Here is a 16,823-nt window from a genome sequence, read left to right as displayed (position 1 = left end):
GTATATGCATGTTGTTAGCCCGTGCGGATTAGAGAAACTTGTACAAGTTACTAAAGATGTATACTGTACAATCATTCCACCCTGGAAAAAGAACAGTTTACTTAAAAGCCCCAAATTACCATGATATTCATCCTCATGGATAGTTTATGCAAACTTCTGAACTTTACATTCAAACCATCACATAATGCTATTGGCATCCCTATAATGTTAACCTAATGCAGGCTTTTTAAAAAATATCTTTTTATCCACAAATTCTTTAATTTTGATCATAGCTTCTAAAAAACGATTCAGGAAACACTGACAAACTTTAGGAACGATCACAGCCATATCAAGCTGGGATAACAAACGCAACATAATAAGTGTTAGAGTTGAATTGTTAAATGTTTGTCATTTTTATGTTTACCATTTGTACAGTGTTTTAACTCTGATGAAAGAAATTCCACTGTCCTTCCCCCCAGATTCTCGAGGTTCTGGTGGGGGCTGTAATGTTTTATTGCAGATATATCCTATCTGGAAGATCTGCTTCGTTTGATGTAAGCTTCCTGCGTTTACGACCCTTTGGTCAGCAGGAGGTCTGACACTGACACACACACACACACACACACACACACACACACACACACACACACACACACACACACACACACACACACACACACACACACACTCTTACAGAAGTTCACACATACACATTTACATACAGTCCTTGTCTTTGTAACCAAAGGGGGTTGCAAGGGGAGGTGTTTAGTAAACTATTGTTTGAAGTTTGTCAATAAAAGGCAGCGAGAGGAGGCCACCATTGGGGTCATTGTCGTGCTGGACACAGATGAGAGGCCTCCCTTGCACAAGTAATCGATCGATCGACTGTCTTGTTTTCTTCATGATGAATACGTCTCTAGAATTAGCGGGGTTTGTGGAAACACAGACCCAACAATAAGTTATACAAAAAGAATCCACTTTTCATGCAAGTGTGACAGTTTTTTCCTTCTCAACTGTAGCGATTTGTAGCGCCCTAACTGCAGCGACTCCATCACTTTTAATGTGGCTTTGGAAGCAATCACAGGAGATTAACCTGCTGATAGAAGCTTCTTCACAAAAGCACATAACAGCTCTGAAATACATGCTGGAGCTGTGCCATTTATTGCTTTTTGCAAGCGATCAATAAATTCTGAAAGTCAATCTTGAAGTTAACATGGAGATGTGTAAAGTTAGCAAATAAGGGCTGAGAGCAGGGTGGGGGCTTTTAATGATGTTGTCTTTAAAACAAAGATACAAACATGTACATCTCTTAAAATGTGATTTCTAATCAATGTTGCCACAGAAAAATGGACAGAAAGTCAGAGTTCACTTTGAGCTTTGATTTAAATCTGCTGATCTTAAACATTTGGATCAATACAAAGTGTTATTGATAGTATAAATAGATCTTCAAGCTTTAAGTCCATCCACATGTGGCAGTGCGGTCACAACAGAGGGAGTTCAGGAGCATCGAGGAGTTCTTGTCCCAATTCTGACTCTCTTATGGCAAACAATGTGACGCCTGAGCTGTATGCTGCAGGGATCCTGATGTGAGTCATCTTGGGCTGATTATTTTCTTCTTCTTCTTCTCCTTCCTCCTCCGTGGCCATCTGCCTCACCTGACCTGAGGAAAACAGGAAAAACAGTGTCAAATATCACATCGGGCACAAAATGTAAATGTAGAACACCATGATGACCATGTCGTGAGTAACAAATGCTGCACTGTCCAACCCGAGAAGAAACAATAGACGTTCGTCTTCTTCAATACCAATTCAGTGAAAAGGAGCTGCTGCTTTACCCTCGACATCCAGGGCCTTCCACCGTGGGTCGGACTGGCTCTCCGAGAGGCCCGACAGGGAGCAGTCGGGCGTCAGTCGCTGCAGCACGTCTTCTCGACGAATCAGCAACATGGATTCACTGCAGAGTCGCTGGTGCACCTCTCCCTCGCTTACTACAACGCACAATAACCAACACCAGCATGAGGAGCTGATTCCTCTTCCCTATAAGCAGCTATTTCCTTTCCCTTACTCACCTACATCTAAAGGATTGGTCATAAAGACAGCGTTGGATGTGACTCCGAATATGAGCTGGTGGTGCCAGGCGTCGGGCACCTCCTCACCCTCGGGTACAGCCAGCTGCATGTTCATGGTCGCCACGGGAACAGCGCCTTTTCGGATCCAGCGGGCGAGCCAGGGGACCAGTCTGACTCGCCTGCGAGGGTGGAGGTGGAAGAATCGGCCCGTCACCTGGCCTCCGCTGGCCTCCTGCGCTCCCTGGATGAGCTGGATGTGAGTCGCACCTGAAAGAGCGGGATGAAACGGGACGCCGACATTTATCGCATCTGAATCATAACAGTTGAACAAAAAGTACGTGTCACGTCCGCTCAGAAGCTGAAATGTCGGTGTAAAAACTGTGTAGCAGAGCCGAGAAAGTCAATTACAGCCTCTCCTGCGAGAGACATCAAACTCTTTGTCTAATTCAATAGGGTACTTTTGAATTCGCCTGGTTGGCAATGCAGCCAGCTGTCACACTTGTGGGAAGCAGCACTTATGGGTTCAAGACATTACAGAACGGGGCAGTTATAGTCCCTGTTAGCATCTGTGACACCCCAGATATTACTGTCTGTGGAGCTAAATTAAGATATGCACCTATACCACACTTTATGTATTAACATTTCATTACCTGAAATGTCATGGAACAGCTTGCCGAGAGAGTGAGAAATTTTGAGCTTGAGCCAACGGCTTACAGTGTAATACCTGCCAATTTAGGGGGAAGCTTTTAAATTGCACAAAAACACACATTTTTAGGGAATTGTAAATGCTAAAGAGACTGCATTTATGTGGCTTTTCTAGTCTTAATGGCCACTCAAAGTGCTTTAACACCAGAAGCCACGCTCGCCCGTTCAGGCAGAGGTTTATAGTCTAGATCAATTCTGTTTGAGCTGTGTAACCTTCTCGGTCCCCTGGGTTCTTGAAGCAAATGGCCAAAAGCAGCCCTTGGGATCATTTTATGCAGCCCGTGGAGCAGAAAAAGGAAAGAAAGCAGTACTGTATGCACAGGTATAGCCAAAAGACATTTTTTTAACATCTGCGGTAATTTTTATTTAGCAACATTGCTCTGTGTTGGTACCTCATCACCGCTTTCATTTGAATGTGAGATGGATATAGAACTGCAAGACCCCCTACTGCCAGCACCAACGCCATGCAGAATAGAGCAGGCATCACTAAAAACAGATATTAAATAGTATTAGTTAAAAAAAACAACATGAAAGGAAGAGCTGGGTTGCAAAAAGGCTTGCAGGGGCAGCTTAAATAGGCTGCTCACTTATTTGGCAAGGGGTCACCACAGCGAATGGATCCACAGATTTGACATCAGATGCCCATCCTGATGCAACCATCCCCGACTGGAACTCAGAATTCAGTAGCATGTGACCTCTTCAGGCTGGGTTTGTTTCTCCTTTTGGCAAATGTTTTCACCACTATACTGAGGGGCACTACAAGAGATTTTTCAATGGGATGTGAGATGTATAACGTAGGCCAACACTGAGCTCAGCCGATCTGCAATCAAGACAAATCACAGTTTAATTCCATCTCTCCAAGCTGTCCACCTGACAGCTTTTGTTCAGATTTCTTAATTGTCTATGTCGCTTCTGCAAGAACTCAGAGGACCACGTGCATTGTTATTACATCAACTTGTCAGCAGTCAGGACTGAGATTTGTTTAGTAAGGCGTAGCAAAGAAAAAAAAAATCCTCTTATCTTGGAAGAAGCAAGCACAATAAGAAAATAGACCCTCATGTTTTGCATCAACTACTCGTTGCTACATTCTTATTAAAGAGGAATCAAGACTCATTAGGGTTTACACAAAAACATATTCCAGTATGGAAAGAGGGATTCTGACCAGTTTAAGTGCGCACACATCAGACACATTCAGCTAACGGTAAAGACTTCCTGTAAGATGGCACTCAGACAGTTAGAGTGCTCCCCACATCTCCACCACCCTAAGCCTCAGTATGGGCTCCTAACAGGTTGTATGCCATGTCCCTTGTTCTACTCCATGATTGCACCCCATCCACCACAGCAACACCATCCACAGATGACACCACGGTGATGGGGTTCATGTCTGTGTGAGATGAATCGGCCTGCAGGGACGAGGTGGTGCAGATGACGGTGAGGTGCAGAGACAACAACTTGTTTCTTTTGTGTGTGGTGCAGCTGCACAGTGGCAAAAAGTCGTCTTTAGAGGAACTCAACAACACTCGCTGTCTCAGGAAATCCCAAAAACATTTTGTCTGACTCATCACACCCAGACAATGCAGTACAATAAAATCAAGGACAATGTTACTTCCCCACAACTATTTAAGCATAGTTTTCATTTATTTTGTATATATTATTTGTATCCTCTTTAGCACTAAGTGCTGAACTTAGTTTTGCTGAACTTGTAACTTAGTAATTTTAATCATTATTTAGGGGTCTGGAAGCCATGCTAACTTGTCGCCGGGAAGGTTTAGTCTGTTACACTGGCTGGAAAAGACGCTCACTTTCAAACTTTTTTTGCAGTGTTAGAGCATAGCAATATCTACGGCTGGATTAAGTGCATACAAATGCCTTTTTTTCTCCACACACTTTTGCACTTACAGGGTGCATAAAGTGTTCCAGAGGGCTGTCACTGGCCTGCAGCTTTCACTTGGAGAGCCCCGGCCCTTGAAGGTTAAACAGGAACTCCAAGAGAATCGATCTAAAGCCACTGTCGCCTGCTTGTGCTGAAATAATTCATTTACTTGTCATTTGGCTTTCTGTTTCATCAGCTTGTATATGCTTAATCAAGTTAATGACAGTCTGCTGAGCTTGGTTTCATTTTTATGGAAAGTTGAAGCATCTAAAATCTGTCCAAATCCTCACGGCAAAGGAGCATTTGCAGACCTTCAAATGTAAGCTTTTTACTTAAAAAAGCAGTTATGGTGTGCTTATAGAACATGTGTGTCTACTTTCCCTCTCCCTCCCCTTAGGGAATCCACAGTGAAACAGGACCTACACCCTATAACTGTTGCAGTAGTCAAAAATTCATGAGAATGAAAGTTACCTGGCAATAAAAATATATATTATGCACAGACAGAGAAGAATGGACTAATCCAATTGTTCTCTGTCTGGAAAAAAAATAGTGGAAAGTTGGATATAAGAAAGACAAATACAATTTCAACAGTACGTCTCAGTTTTTCCACGTGATAAAGAAACAGTAATGGAGGAAATGAAAGAAACCTGTCAGCACCATGGTTTGGGTTTAAACTTTGAAAAAATGAATGTGTAAAATTACAGAAATAAATTTGATAGCTCATTGCCCAGACTCCTGTAGTTTCTGTTATTTCATGTGGACGCATTGCAAAAAAATAAAATAAAAGATTTCTATAGTCAACAGTGGAAAAACTGTTGTTTTTCTGTTATTTCACTGCATCTATTACTAAATTATTTTGGTGTAATCTGAATGGGCGTGGGGTCGGTCTTTATCACAAAGAAAAGCTTATAATACATTTCATATTTTCCAAAGCCATCCAATGGGTCAGACTGGAGTCTCTGCGGGTCGATTCTGGCCCCCAGGCCTTATGTATGACCCCCCCGATTTAGACTTAATACTTAAACGTAGCTCAATGATCAGGATATGATAGTGCACACGGCATTTTCTGCACATTTATGTGCACTTTTTGCGTAAAACAAGCACACCCCTCTCCCTCTCTTTAGCCATGTTTAGTGTTCTCACCAGCTTCACTGCGGGACAGCAGGTAGTCCGGCAACGGTGACTCGTTCCTCCGCAAACGGGTTTGGACGCAGCGGTCAGCTTCCTCCGGGGTCACGTCTACTCCGAGCGCCTTCAGCACGTCCACCACAGCCGTGGCCCCGCAGGCGGACGCTCCGATCTGCAGGGTCTGCATCTCCAGAGCCTCCTGGACGGACCACAGCATGGCTTCATCGGCCCCTGCCTCCTCATCATCCTCACGACCTCCCCGCACCTCCTCACACACAGCCGCCTCCATCTGAGAGCCTCACCTGGAATATAAGTAAAGGTACAAAGTCAAAGTAAAACACCTGCAGCCATTAACCATGTAGCCCATGAATACGGAGGGGAGAGCTTAACGAGATCCAACACATATGTGCACCGAAATTACTCCTCATAGTCCACTCGGGTGTTTGCCAGTCTAAACAACGGATTTATTTACGTTTATTTTACATGTCCTCACCATTTCTCACGCTGTCAGACACAAACCGACAGCTGCAGCTACAACAACAGTGTGCGCATGCCCGTACTGCGCGTGTTCTGCTCCTCACCGCTTTCTTTACCAGCAGGGGAGAGGAGGAATGAGGCGACTGGCGCCCCCACTGGCCGCTTTCAGCTATGACCCACGACCACTACAAGTGCATCTCTGCAGGCTGAAGGCATTTTTACACCGAAAACAATTCAGTTTGCATATCTGTCTACAAACCGTGTTTATAAAGTAGTACTGCTGCATTTTAATGTATTTGGAGATCTGCAACAGACTTGTATTAAATCATTTTGGCGTATCCAAACAATTGTTTTTTGTTTTTCAACTGTGCATGCTCTTTAGATTTTTTTTAAATTCATTTATTTATTGGTAAAGTCTAATCTGGTCTTATTGTACTTGAGTGTAACCAGATGTTTGTAGCTCGGAGTAAAGTCTCTGTATGTACATCCATTAAGGCATCGCTTATAGATTTTAATAATGATTCTCCTACCTTTCTGAAAGTGTATTTGACTTGGTTTGATGCTGTGAAGTTGTTCTGTTTAACCACTGAATAATAATTTTGTCATCATCCACTTTATTTGTCTTCTGTGCTCTTTCAGGCCTTTGTTTGTAGCTGGCCATCATTCTTTTAATAATGCACAAGATTATTGATCTAGCCACTCATAAAGTTGTTGCTGTCTCTCTGACAGGTTTTTCTTTGGTTTCTTTGGTTGATCTTTGGTTTCACTGAATGATGGCCTCCCTCACTTGCACCAACATCTCTTTGTACTTTACAGTGTAGAGTATGAAACAACAGGAGAGCAGGCCTCACCTGGCCATGAAACTACTTGTCAGTCAATTGTCCAATTATTTCTGGGGGTTTGTGCATAAAAATGGCAGTAATTCCTAAACACTCAGCAAAATACTTTTGTTAAACACTTGAATTAAAGCTGAAAGCCTGCACTTCAGTCACATCTTGATTGTTTGATTTGAAATCCACTGCGATGGCGTACAGATGCAAAACTACAAAAAATTGAAGCCTTTGTCTAACAAGTTATGGAGCTGACTGCATGACCACAAAGCCCGGACAGTTTTCCATCAAGCCAAAAGATGTCACTGTGGCTACATGCAACTGCAGCATGCAGAAGCGCAGCATGTGTGGTAACAGAAGATATGTACGTGGTGTCACAATGTTTGATGCTTTGTGAAAGAGCCTGAGGCGTGCAGCACGTCGCCGATGGCCGCGTCTTCTTTTTGCCGTGCACGGTTATCACAGGAGGAAGGGGGGGCATCGGGGTGAAGTGTACAGAGAGCAGACAATCTGAGGCATTAAAGGAAATAGTGTAACAAGGCCACTGTAATCAAGATGGTCTTTTTCTCTTTTAATGTGCTAAATAATTTTTCTCGTTGAGCTAAATTTTGAGCCAACCTGGTTGCACGCCGCACAAATGAAAAGCATAACAGAACAGTTCAGGATAGTCAGCTCAGAATCATCCAAACAGGAAGTCCCACGGGACGTCACTGTTCTCCCAATTATTTCTGACTTAAATTCTACAAACAGCCAACGCTGGCTCTGCCTCAAAAACACATGAGAAGCACATGGAAATAAAGTAAGCCAGCTCTCTGCTCAATGCCATCTGGTGGCTGGAAAAGAGAATCAGAGTTTGCAACCGAAAGTGACCTGCGCTGGAAAAAAAGAAAAAACCCCAGACTTTAAGATTTGTATTTGATTAAGAAAGCCTAATTTTTATTCCCCTTGCACACCTTGCTTTGATCTCTCCTACAGTAACTTTATCTGTACTGATCCAGGATCACCCATCAGCATGTGTAATCACGAACACCAAAATCCTTGTTGGTATTCGCCTCACCCTTACTTTCGCCAGGTTTTCTCTCAGTTGCAGCAACTGGCTGCTGGAAACACTACAAGCAAAGTGTGATTAAAACTGACGGGCTCGACGAACGTGACCCGGCTGCCAATAAGCCAGCCAGGAGATGAGGTAGATGGGATGGGATGAAAGACAGAAGCAACCTTGGCGTCACCATTTTTTTTCACTTGCAGATGTAGCAGAAGCTTAAAGGGAGTTTCCTTCTAAGCCGTCTAAGCTTTAGCTCTTCGTTATCAAGCTTGCCAACAGATATGCAGATCAATATTTTCCTGAAGTGGGCTATGAATAATATGAATACTGTGGGGGTAAAATGTGGGATGTGCTAGTCATTTTAGCAGATAATTCGGAAGCTGCGGCGACTGTACAGAATCAATAGCTTTTTCCTGTGAAAGCATTAAACAGTGTGGATATGCAGCAGCTGTAATATGATAATGCTGTGCTACCAGCAGACTGTAATGTTGTGCAGCCGTGAATCCAAACGGGTGACCAAGTGCCATCACAGGCACATTCAGCCGAACTCCAGTATTGGGACTAATGCGGCTGTTTACACTAGTTCTCAAGTGGCTCACGCACTCTTTATCTGAATCCTGCTTTACTTGTTACATAACCGCTCCCAATGCAGAGACCATCAAAAGTAGATCCTTCATGCACTTTCAGTTGAAACCATTAAAGAGATTAAATGAGAAGGATTTAGAAACCGTGCTTCACGGGCCCAGTCTTTCATTGAAACACCAAAGCGGTTTGATTTAGCAAACAGCTGGATGGAAACGCTTTCTTTTAGAGGTCTGCCGTTTCCCTGAACTTTCCTGTCCTCTGGATGACCTTTTGGGTGCTCCACCATCCACTCACTTATTTTTGATTTTTTTATTTTATTTTCCAGATTTCTGAAGTATGAAATACATTTGTGAATATAAACAGCACCAAAGCCTATACCTACTGACACGTCATTCATATTTAATGATGCATTTCTGTTGTTGTTGACTTTGCCTTTCATGAGTAAACTGCAAATCACTGAGGCTGGAGGATGAATAGGTAGTTTTTTCCTCTGTGAATACAGACCATTAATAAAGAGACACATACAAGCTGAAGATGCAGCTGTGTGCCCGTCTCATAAATAAATAGTAAATAAAATAAACGAATGCACTGATCACAAATTAACAGTGACTGCTGTGAGGCAGGCTAATGCAGATTCATGCATCTACTGAAATAGAGGTGCAGGTTAAAAAAGTAAAAATGCCACATCTTTGGCTTCACATTTGTTAAGAGTGAACCATTACAAATGATGGTGGGAAAATAAGAAATCAGGACGGAACCTTGTTAATTGCTTGTTATAATGCAAAAGTTTTCCCCAAAATGTCAGACCACAGTGCCCAACAACAAATGCTTTAAGGCAAGGACACACACAGCTCAATTTAATCTTAAAACTCACTTTTCTGTCCAAACAAAGAAGTTTAAGGGCACTTTTAGCTGAGACATCTTAATATAAAAGAAGATGTCATTTTAAAGGCAGTTCTTAGTTATTCTGTAGGATCACGAATCGCTGCTTTAATTAATAGAAAAGAAACGTATCAGTATGACTTAAATTATAAGAAATAAGATTGTAAAATTACAGAAAACGACAAAGAGAAAGCTTGTCTAAATTCAATTCAATTCAACTTTATTTATATGGCATTGTTGATGATTTCCTAACTATATGAAGAAACACACAGCCTTCATTTTCACTGCTGAGCAGATAATTGTGGTCAGACAATTACATCCACTCATCAAGAGCATGAATGTAACAGTAATTCGGGCCTTTTAATAATTTCTTTGAATTCTTTTTGCAGGGTTGAATGATTGTACAACATATGTCTTTAATGACTTAATGACTGGATTAGATTTGATTCTACTGTATTTTATTTGCTGTCATTTTAAAAGTATATTACTCAAACAATGAAAGGAAGTTTGGCATCCAGTTCAAAGTGCAAACAATATATACATGCGTTGCTATCAGTGATCAGAGTTTAGCAGGCTGACAGCAGTGTGGAAGAAAGTGCTCTTCAGTCTGCTGGTTTGGGAGCAGAGGATCCTGCACTCCTTCCAGAGCGACGCAGAGTGAACAGTTTGTGGTTTGGATGTGAGGAGTCTTTATGATGTTGTGAGCAGTCTTCAGACTGTGATTCCAGACTATGTTAGCAAAGGAGGGGAGCTGAGTCCCAATGATGTTTTGGGCAGTTTTCTCAACTCACTGTAGAGCTGCTGTTAAACCACAGTACAATGCAGCTAATCAGGATGCTCTCAGAGGTGCATCTGTAAAAGTTCAGGAGACATTTGAGGGTTTTCTTTATCAGGCTAATTGTATTGGTGTGCCAAGTGAGGTCATCGCCGATGTGGACTCCCAGAAGCTCAAAGAGACACACTGCCACCTCACTCCCTTAGATGTTAAGTGGAGCGTGTGATGTGTCACTGTATCATCATAAGTCCACAATAAGCTCCTTGTTCTTCATGGTGTTAAGGGTAAGATTGTTAACTCCACACCAGTGAGCCAGATGTTCCACCTCCTTCCTGTAAGCCTCCTTGTTGTTCACACTGATCAACCCCACCGTTGCAATGTCATTTGCAAACTTCACAGTGGTGTTTTATACACACACAGGAATGCAGTGATAGATTAGCAGTGAGTAGACGAGTGGATTGAGTATGCAGCCTTGTGGGACACTGTGGTTAGCGTCAGAGTAGAGACGATGCGGCTGTCTACTCTAACAGGCTGGAGTGTGTTGGGTGTAGTCCAGTTGCAGAGTGCTGATGCCCAGCTGTCTGAGTTTGGATGGTACAACTGTGTTGAATTCTACAGTTCATCCTGTTAAAACTAAAGCTGAATTTAAAACCCTTCTCCTCACATACAAAGTCTTAATTAATCAGACTGCATCACAGCTTGAAGATTTCATATTAGGGCTGCTCGATTATGGCAAAAATGATAATCACGATTATTTTCACTGAAATTGAGATCTCGATTATTTGACGATATTTATTTAACCCTTTAAGACCTACTATAGAACCAAGTCCGCCAGAGCTTATATTATTTTTTTACATGTTGTAGTGCCATTTGTGGGAGCATTTCAAGTTGCTATACAACTTTTATAGCCCATATTTTAATAATATGTATGCACTAAGTCCATAGTAATTACATTAATTGCAAAAAAGTGCAATAAACTACAAAAAATTGAAAATCGTTTTTGGTTTTTTTTTACATATATTTCTACTTGGAGAAATTTAAGAGGTTTATCCCGCAAAACTGTGAATACAAAAAAGTTGCAAAAAATAGTTTACAACAACAGGAAATTTATTTTGAGTGTCTTCATAGTTTTATTTTGGAGATACACCAATTTTTATATACTGCAGGAAAAACAAAAAAAACAATCCTATGATGCAAATTTGCAAAGAAAACCGCAGGTGCATCAAAATAAACTATTTCCAGCAGTGCAATTTGAGTTCCAAGCATCCCAGAAACTATTCAGAAAGGTCAAACATGACCAGTATAGGCTTTTAAGGCTACAAGTAAAAAACTACAATTTCCGCGAAAATGACGTCACTTCCGGTTTCGGCCAGGAAATGGCGGACATGCGATAGTTCGCACTGACCTCTGTTTCACTGTGGGAAGTGTTATGAACAGCTGATCGGACCGGCAAAGCTGTTTCTGGAATATTATGTTTTTGTTCCTGCAAGCGCTTTTTATGCAATTTTTGCAAAGCTTTGTGTGGAAGGAAACTGTGACCGAGGACAAGCTGATGGCATGAGATGTGAGTACAACTCCTCTGGTTTATTGCGTTAGCTTACAGGGTTCGTGTTCTACAGGGATTTAAAAATAGTTACACAAAACGGAGCGTGCTGCTCTGACCGGCTTTAAAGGGTTAACAATGACTTTAAAAAATAATATAAAATAGTGTGCAACACCACTGAAGTTTTTTTTTACCTCTCTTTTCAACCAACGGCAGTCACTCTCCTCTCCAAATAACTTCTGCTTAGCTTTCCGAGCTTCCCTCGGGTCCTCTTAATCAGCGGTCTCCAACCTTTTTTGCGCCACGGACCGGTTTATGCCCTCCAATATTTTCAAGGACCCTATTTCATATCATCGTAATAGACCACTTTGCTCTCTAATCGCAGGCTTGTGTGGTTCCTCGAGTTTTTAAAAGTAGAATGGGAGGCAGAGGGTTTGGCTTTCAGGCCTCTTTTCTGTGGAAACCTCTCCCAGTTTGGATTCAGAAGAAAGACACCCTCTCTACCTTTAGGATTAGATACAAAACTTTCCGTGGATCAGGTGACCCTGAACCCTCCCTTAGGGTGTGGGGAACTTTTCATGATGCACTGAACACTTCGTCCTAGTCTTGCCACTACTGCATATCATTGAATTTTACCTTCTCTCTCTATGTAGTAGTCCATTTTTCCCACATTCACCAAGTCCTTGCATATTAGAAATATATCCTTTTCTCCAATATTGTCGGGCATAAAGCACCTTGAGTCAATTGTTGTTGTTAATTGTTGCTATGTAAACAAAATAAAACTGAATTAAATGGAACATAGAATTGGGTTGGGGTACTTGACTAGCGTGCTTAGATGTCACAGGGTCTATAACTCTCCTCCTGGTGGCTGACACTGTAAAAGTCACTGCTGAGAATCAGTTGCTACCATTTCAATGTTGCATCTCTTTCTGATTCTCAAGACAGTTGTTGGTATGTAAACAGCTACATACATTTTCTAGTAGCTGTCTATTAAAGTGAACAGCTGGAGAGCACTTGAAATTGTTTTCTCCTCTATTACACAGTGACCACATTTGATTTTGCTGATTCAAATCCACAAAGAGCCAATGTCGGCGACAGCTCAGTGTGAGCCTCCAGGTTATGACTGCAAACGAGGTGCAGAGCTCAGAGATGCTTTGTGCTACACCAGAAATAAAGAAACATTCAGTTCTGTAATCTTTGCCTCTTTTGTGAACACTAAATGTGCAGGAAAAATGGAAGAAACTGCAAAACTGTCAGCTGTTTACAGACCTGTGGTCGTCCCCTTGGAATAATACGTTAAACAGAGTCTATTTAAACACTATCTCTATGACCCCTTGGTACAGAGCAGCTCTGCAGGGATCTACAGGATTAACCAGCGCCTCTGAGGTAAGCTGAATCATAATAAACAGCAGCAACGCTTTGAAAATACCCATAACGGCACATTAGCATTGAAATGAGGTGGCACTTTTGTCAGTAGGTAGTTCTGGGTCACGGAGACAAACGCTGAATACTGCCGCGGGGACGACGGCACACACTCAGCTGTCCTCTCCACAGCCCAGTATGCCTACATCGCTAATGTCAATAGTGTTAACATGGCGGCTCGTTTGCAGAGGAGCACGGGATGAATTTGCTCAAAGCGCTGGAAGCCATCCATTTTTTGGAGAGAATTCACATCAACCCTGCTTCGTACTATGGGCTACATCCATGGCACTTCTACTCATAGGCTGTAAAATTTTAAGGGTTCGCACAAAGCCATGAGGTCTATGAGATTTGCTCCTTATATTCTTCACTTCAACTGGCTGTAAAACATCTCCCGCTGTTAACTTACCTTTATATAGGCCATTATGGCAGGCGAGTGCCTGCCCTCTCCGGCATGTCCCCCTCGTCTCCTGCAGTAAAAGTTCTCCGGATTTCAATAAGGCAAGTGCATAAATAATGAGACAGGGCATTTAGTCTCCACAAAGACAGCATTCCTTGTCTTTTGTCAAACGCATAATGTGGATTTTGCACTCCAGGAAACACTTAAGTGGCAGCTCTACGGGATTGTATTCAGAGTCCAAGTCACATAAGAGCAAAATCACAGTCTACCACTAATTAAAACGATAGAGGGAAACAGCTGAATCGGAGACACACACGGTCCTATAACTGCCAAGCTCAGCTGTCACAAACCTGTGATTTTTTTTTTAATGGTTTATTCAAAAGCCTGTGCTCTGGAGTGGATACTGTATAGCACAGGTTGTTCTTTCAGTGGCAAATAAAAGGTTTCCTTTTTTTTATTACTGTTCTTTTATTTAGGAGCCTATTACAGCGTGTTCAGCCACTCGGAGCAACTGCAGTCGCCATGCTGCGTGTCAGCCCCTCCTTAGTGAAATTTAATCGCTCAGGCTAAGTCATACTTTCACATATTTAGAACAGTTAAATTACATACACCCATGCACAATTAACTCAACCGGTTGTAGAGAATACTCTCGATACTTCCTGAATGATGTCGACACAGTTTAGCAATTAAACAGCAATGTAAAGTGTTTCCCGAGGAAACGGAAGGCACTTCCTGTTGTCCGTCCAAACAGCCGATGTGAAGTTTGCATGAACAGCAACGGCAACAGCTTGACAAGAGAGCGGCAACAGCTGCACGGCTCGTTCATGAATACAAATCAAACCGTGTGCCACTTTCAATTAGGCCTTCGAGGGGTACTTGTGGGAAACAATTCACAAAGGAGAAGATGTGACATGTTTCATCACTGCGTCATGTTTCACATGCGGTACATGCAGGAAAACAACGTGGAGTCATTATTTATGACTGTCTGATGCGCCTAAAAGTTGTTGTTTGGGCATTTGTGCATAGTGTTGCAAAAAAAAAAGAGAGAAAAAAGAAAGAAAGGGCTTTACAGCCCATTATCACATCTAACCAGGATCAGATTCAGCTTAGCCTGACGACCAGAGGAACGCACGCCTAAGCTTGATGTGCAAAAGCTGTACATCATCACCTTACTGCAAAAACAAACTGTCCTTGGCAGATAATGTTCCATAAAGTTTCTCGAGCCGGCTGATTTTCCTCTCTGCGAGACATTTGTCAGGTTTCCCTGACACCGGGACAATTTCTGCTCCTCGCTCGTACATCACGGCGCAAAAGGCTGATGAGTTCTTTTCTGAAGATGTCAGCCTAAAATAGCCGTGCTGACATTCCTAATCACACACACGACATTCACGAGGCGAGAGGAAAACTTTCCATCTGCTCCCCCCCCCAACTCTTAACGGACCGATCTCTCACACGCCGATGTGACTGAAAGGTGCTCTTTAGGTTCAGACACCTGCATCAAGGCAGCCTGCCATTAGCGTATGATGCGCACTGTGGTAGCTGTCACTATAGCTGAGTGTCTCCACAACAGAATGCCATTTTCTCTTGCTTTGTTTCTCCAGACCCCCCGCTACTCGGCCCACCGTTTAGCTATCAACCTCTGACATTTGTCAGCTTCCCTCCAAAACACCCTTTTCACTACAGAGGAAGAAGTATTAAATGTTCAGGGTGGCTTCAGACAGGCTTACAGGAGGATGAAACACTTTGTGTCGTGCTTTTTTTCCTGCATTAGCTGGGAGAATCTTGTCAGTTCTGTGTGACGAATGTAGTAGTTTCAAAAGTTGAAACACCCCCCCCCCCCCCCCCCCCCCCCCACACACACACACACACACACACACACTAAGCAACTACTCAGTCCTCCATGAACTTTATCTGAAAGTACTGGAATACAAAACAAGGACAGGAATATTGATGTGAGGGAAATGAAAGGCTGCATACTGAGCTGGTTAGCTTACTGACCGATCTAGCCCATAGTATGTTTTTCCTTTCATTGACCCAAACTGTATATTGACACAATGGGAATGCTGTAGGATGGCGCTTCTATGGTGCTGCCACGGAACAAGGCCATAGAAAGTCCTTACTCCATCAGTAGGACCGATATCAGCTTCTTTTGGGCAAAAGGATGAGGAGAGCCACAGGAGAGCTAAAAAATTATCTCCAGCAGGACACTGGTCTGAATGTCTCTGACCAAGCAACCAGAAACAAACTTCATGAGGGTGGCCAGAGGGCCCGATGTCCTCTAGTGGGCCCACTGCTCACTGGCTGGCACCGTGGAGCCCAATTGGCATTTGCCATAGAATAACAGAATAAGCAGGTCTGCCACTGGTGTCCTGTGAGAAGCTGTGGAAAATGTTATTCTGCCTGTATCATTCAGCATGACTGGTTTCATGGTGGGTCAGTGATGATTTTTCACTTAGATTTTTGCGGTATCTTTACATTCAGTCCTGTGTAGGTGATCCATTTGTTCCTTACACATTATACAGCCCATATGAGTATAGCTCTCCAGCATGACTTTTTCCTCCATTGAGATCTGATATGTGTTCTAAATTCCTTTATTTTTTGCAGGAGTGTGTCATTTAAAACCTTTCCCCCCTGATTAGCATCACTGAGAAATATAGATGCTTCAATATAACTTAACCAGCAATAAAATAGTTGTAAAGTATTAATATACATTCGTAAAATAGAGTACCCGTTTGTACTTTGTAACCAAATTTGCACATAGACTCAGCCTTCATTACTCAGACCCTTAAACACCACCAGGGCTGGGGCTGAAAGAATAGAAACACTATCAGATTCTCCCGTGTCTTAATCATAGAGTTGTGATATTCATAAGTCCATTAACTTACAGTCTGCATTTTTTGTTTGTTTTTGTTTTGCTGTCTTTCCTTCCTGGCTCCAAATAGCTCAGACTTTATTAATATTTAATCTTACTGACCAACGCATGTACAGTGCTCACACGTTCATGCAGTACACTGCCTTTTCTTCTCAGACACACTCACACCACTGCTTCGTCTGCAGCATCTGTGTTACATTCAGTCTATAATGTGGTTAACCTCTTCATTTTTTCCCCATTTT

At 42.5% G+C, this 16,823-nt stretch overlaps 1 protein-coding gene across 1 annotated transcript; it reads right to left on the bottom strand.

Moving 5' to 3' along the window:
- Nucleotides 1-1,230: 1,230 nt before the first annotated feature.
- LOC146608507 (uncharacterized) lies at nucleotides 1,231-6,303 on the bottom strand. Its single transcript, XM_085348379.1, has 5 exons — nucleotides 6,247-6,303; nucleotides 5,769-6,055; nucleotides 2,048-2,314; nucleotides 1,814-1,966; nucleotides 1,231-1,639 (listed from the first exon to the last, which is right to left on the bottom strand). The coding sequence occupies exons 2-5, from the start codon at nucleotides 6,040-6,042 to the stop codon at nucleotides 1,461-1,463; spliced, it is 873 nt and encodes a 290-aa protein (XP_085204505.1). The 5' UTR covers nucleotides 6,043-6,055; nucleotides 6,247-6,303; the 3' UTR covers nucleotides 1,231-1,460.
- Nucleotides 6,304-16,823: the final 10,520 nt, after the last annotated feature.

The sequence above is a fragment of the Diplotaxodon limnothrissa genome, linkage group LG23 (assembly GCF_057381915.1).
Source record: "Diplotaxodon limnothrissa isolate DT_005_m linkage group LG23, D_limnothrissa_male_GT1.1, whole genome shotgun sequence".
Classification (NCBI taxonomy): domain Eukaryota; kingdom Metazoa; phylum Chordata; class Actinopteri; order Cichliformes; family Cichlidae; genus Diplotaxodon; species Diplotaxodon limnothrissa.
The sequence above is the reverse complement of the archived record's forward strand: the minus strand, read 5'-3'. Positions and strand labels throughout refer to the sequence as shown.

Coding starts and splice junctions, on each gene's coding strand:
- LOC146608507 (XM_085348379.1), bottom strand. CDS start 6,042: ATGGAGGCGGCTGTGTGTGAGGAGGTGCGGGGAGGTCGTGAGGATGAT. Junction 2,315..5,768: donor GCTGTCCCGCAGTGAAGCTG/GTGAGAACACTA, acceptor CCGCTCTTTCAG/GTGCGACTCACATCCAGCTC. Junction 1,967..2,047: donor GACCAATCCTTTAGATGTAG/GTGAGTAAGGGA, acceptor TGTGCGTTGTAG/TAAGCGAGGGAGAGGTGCAC.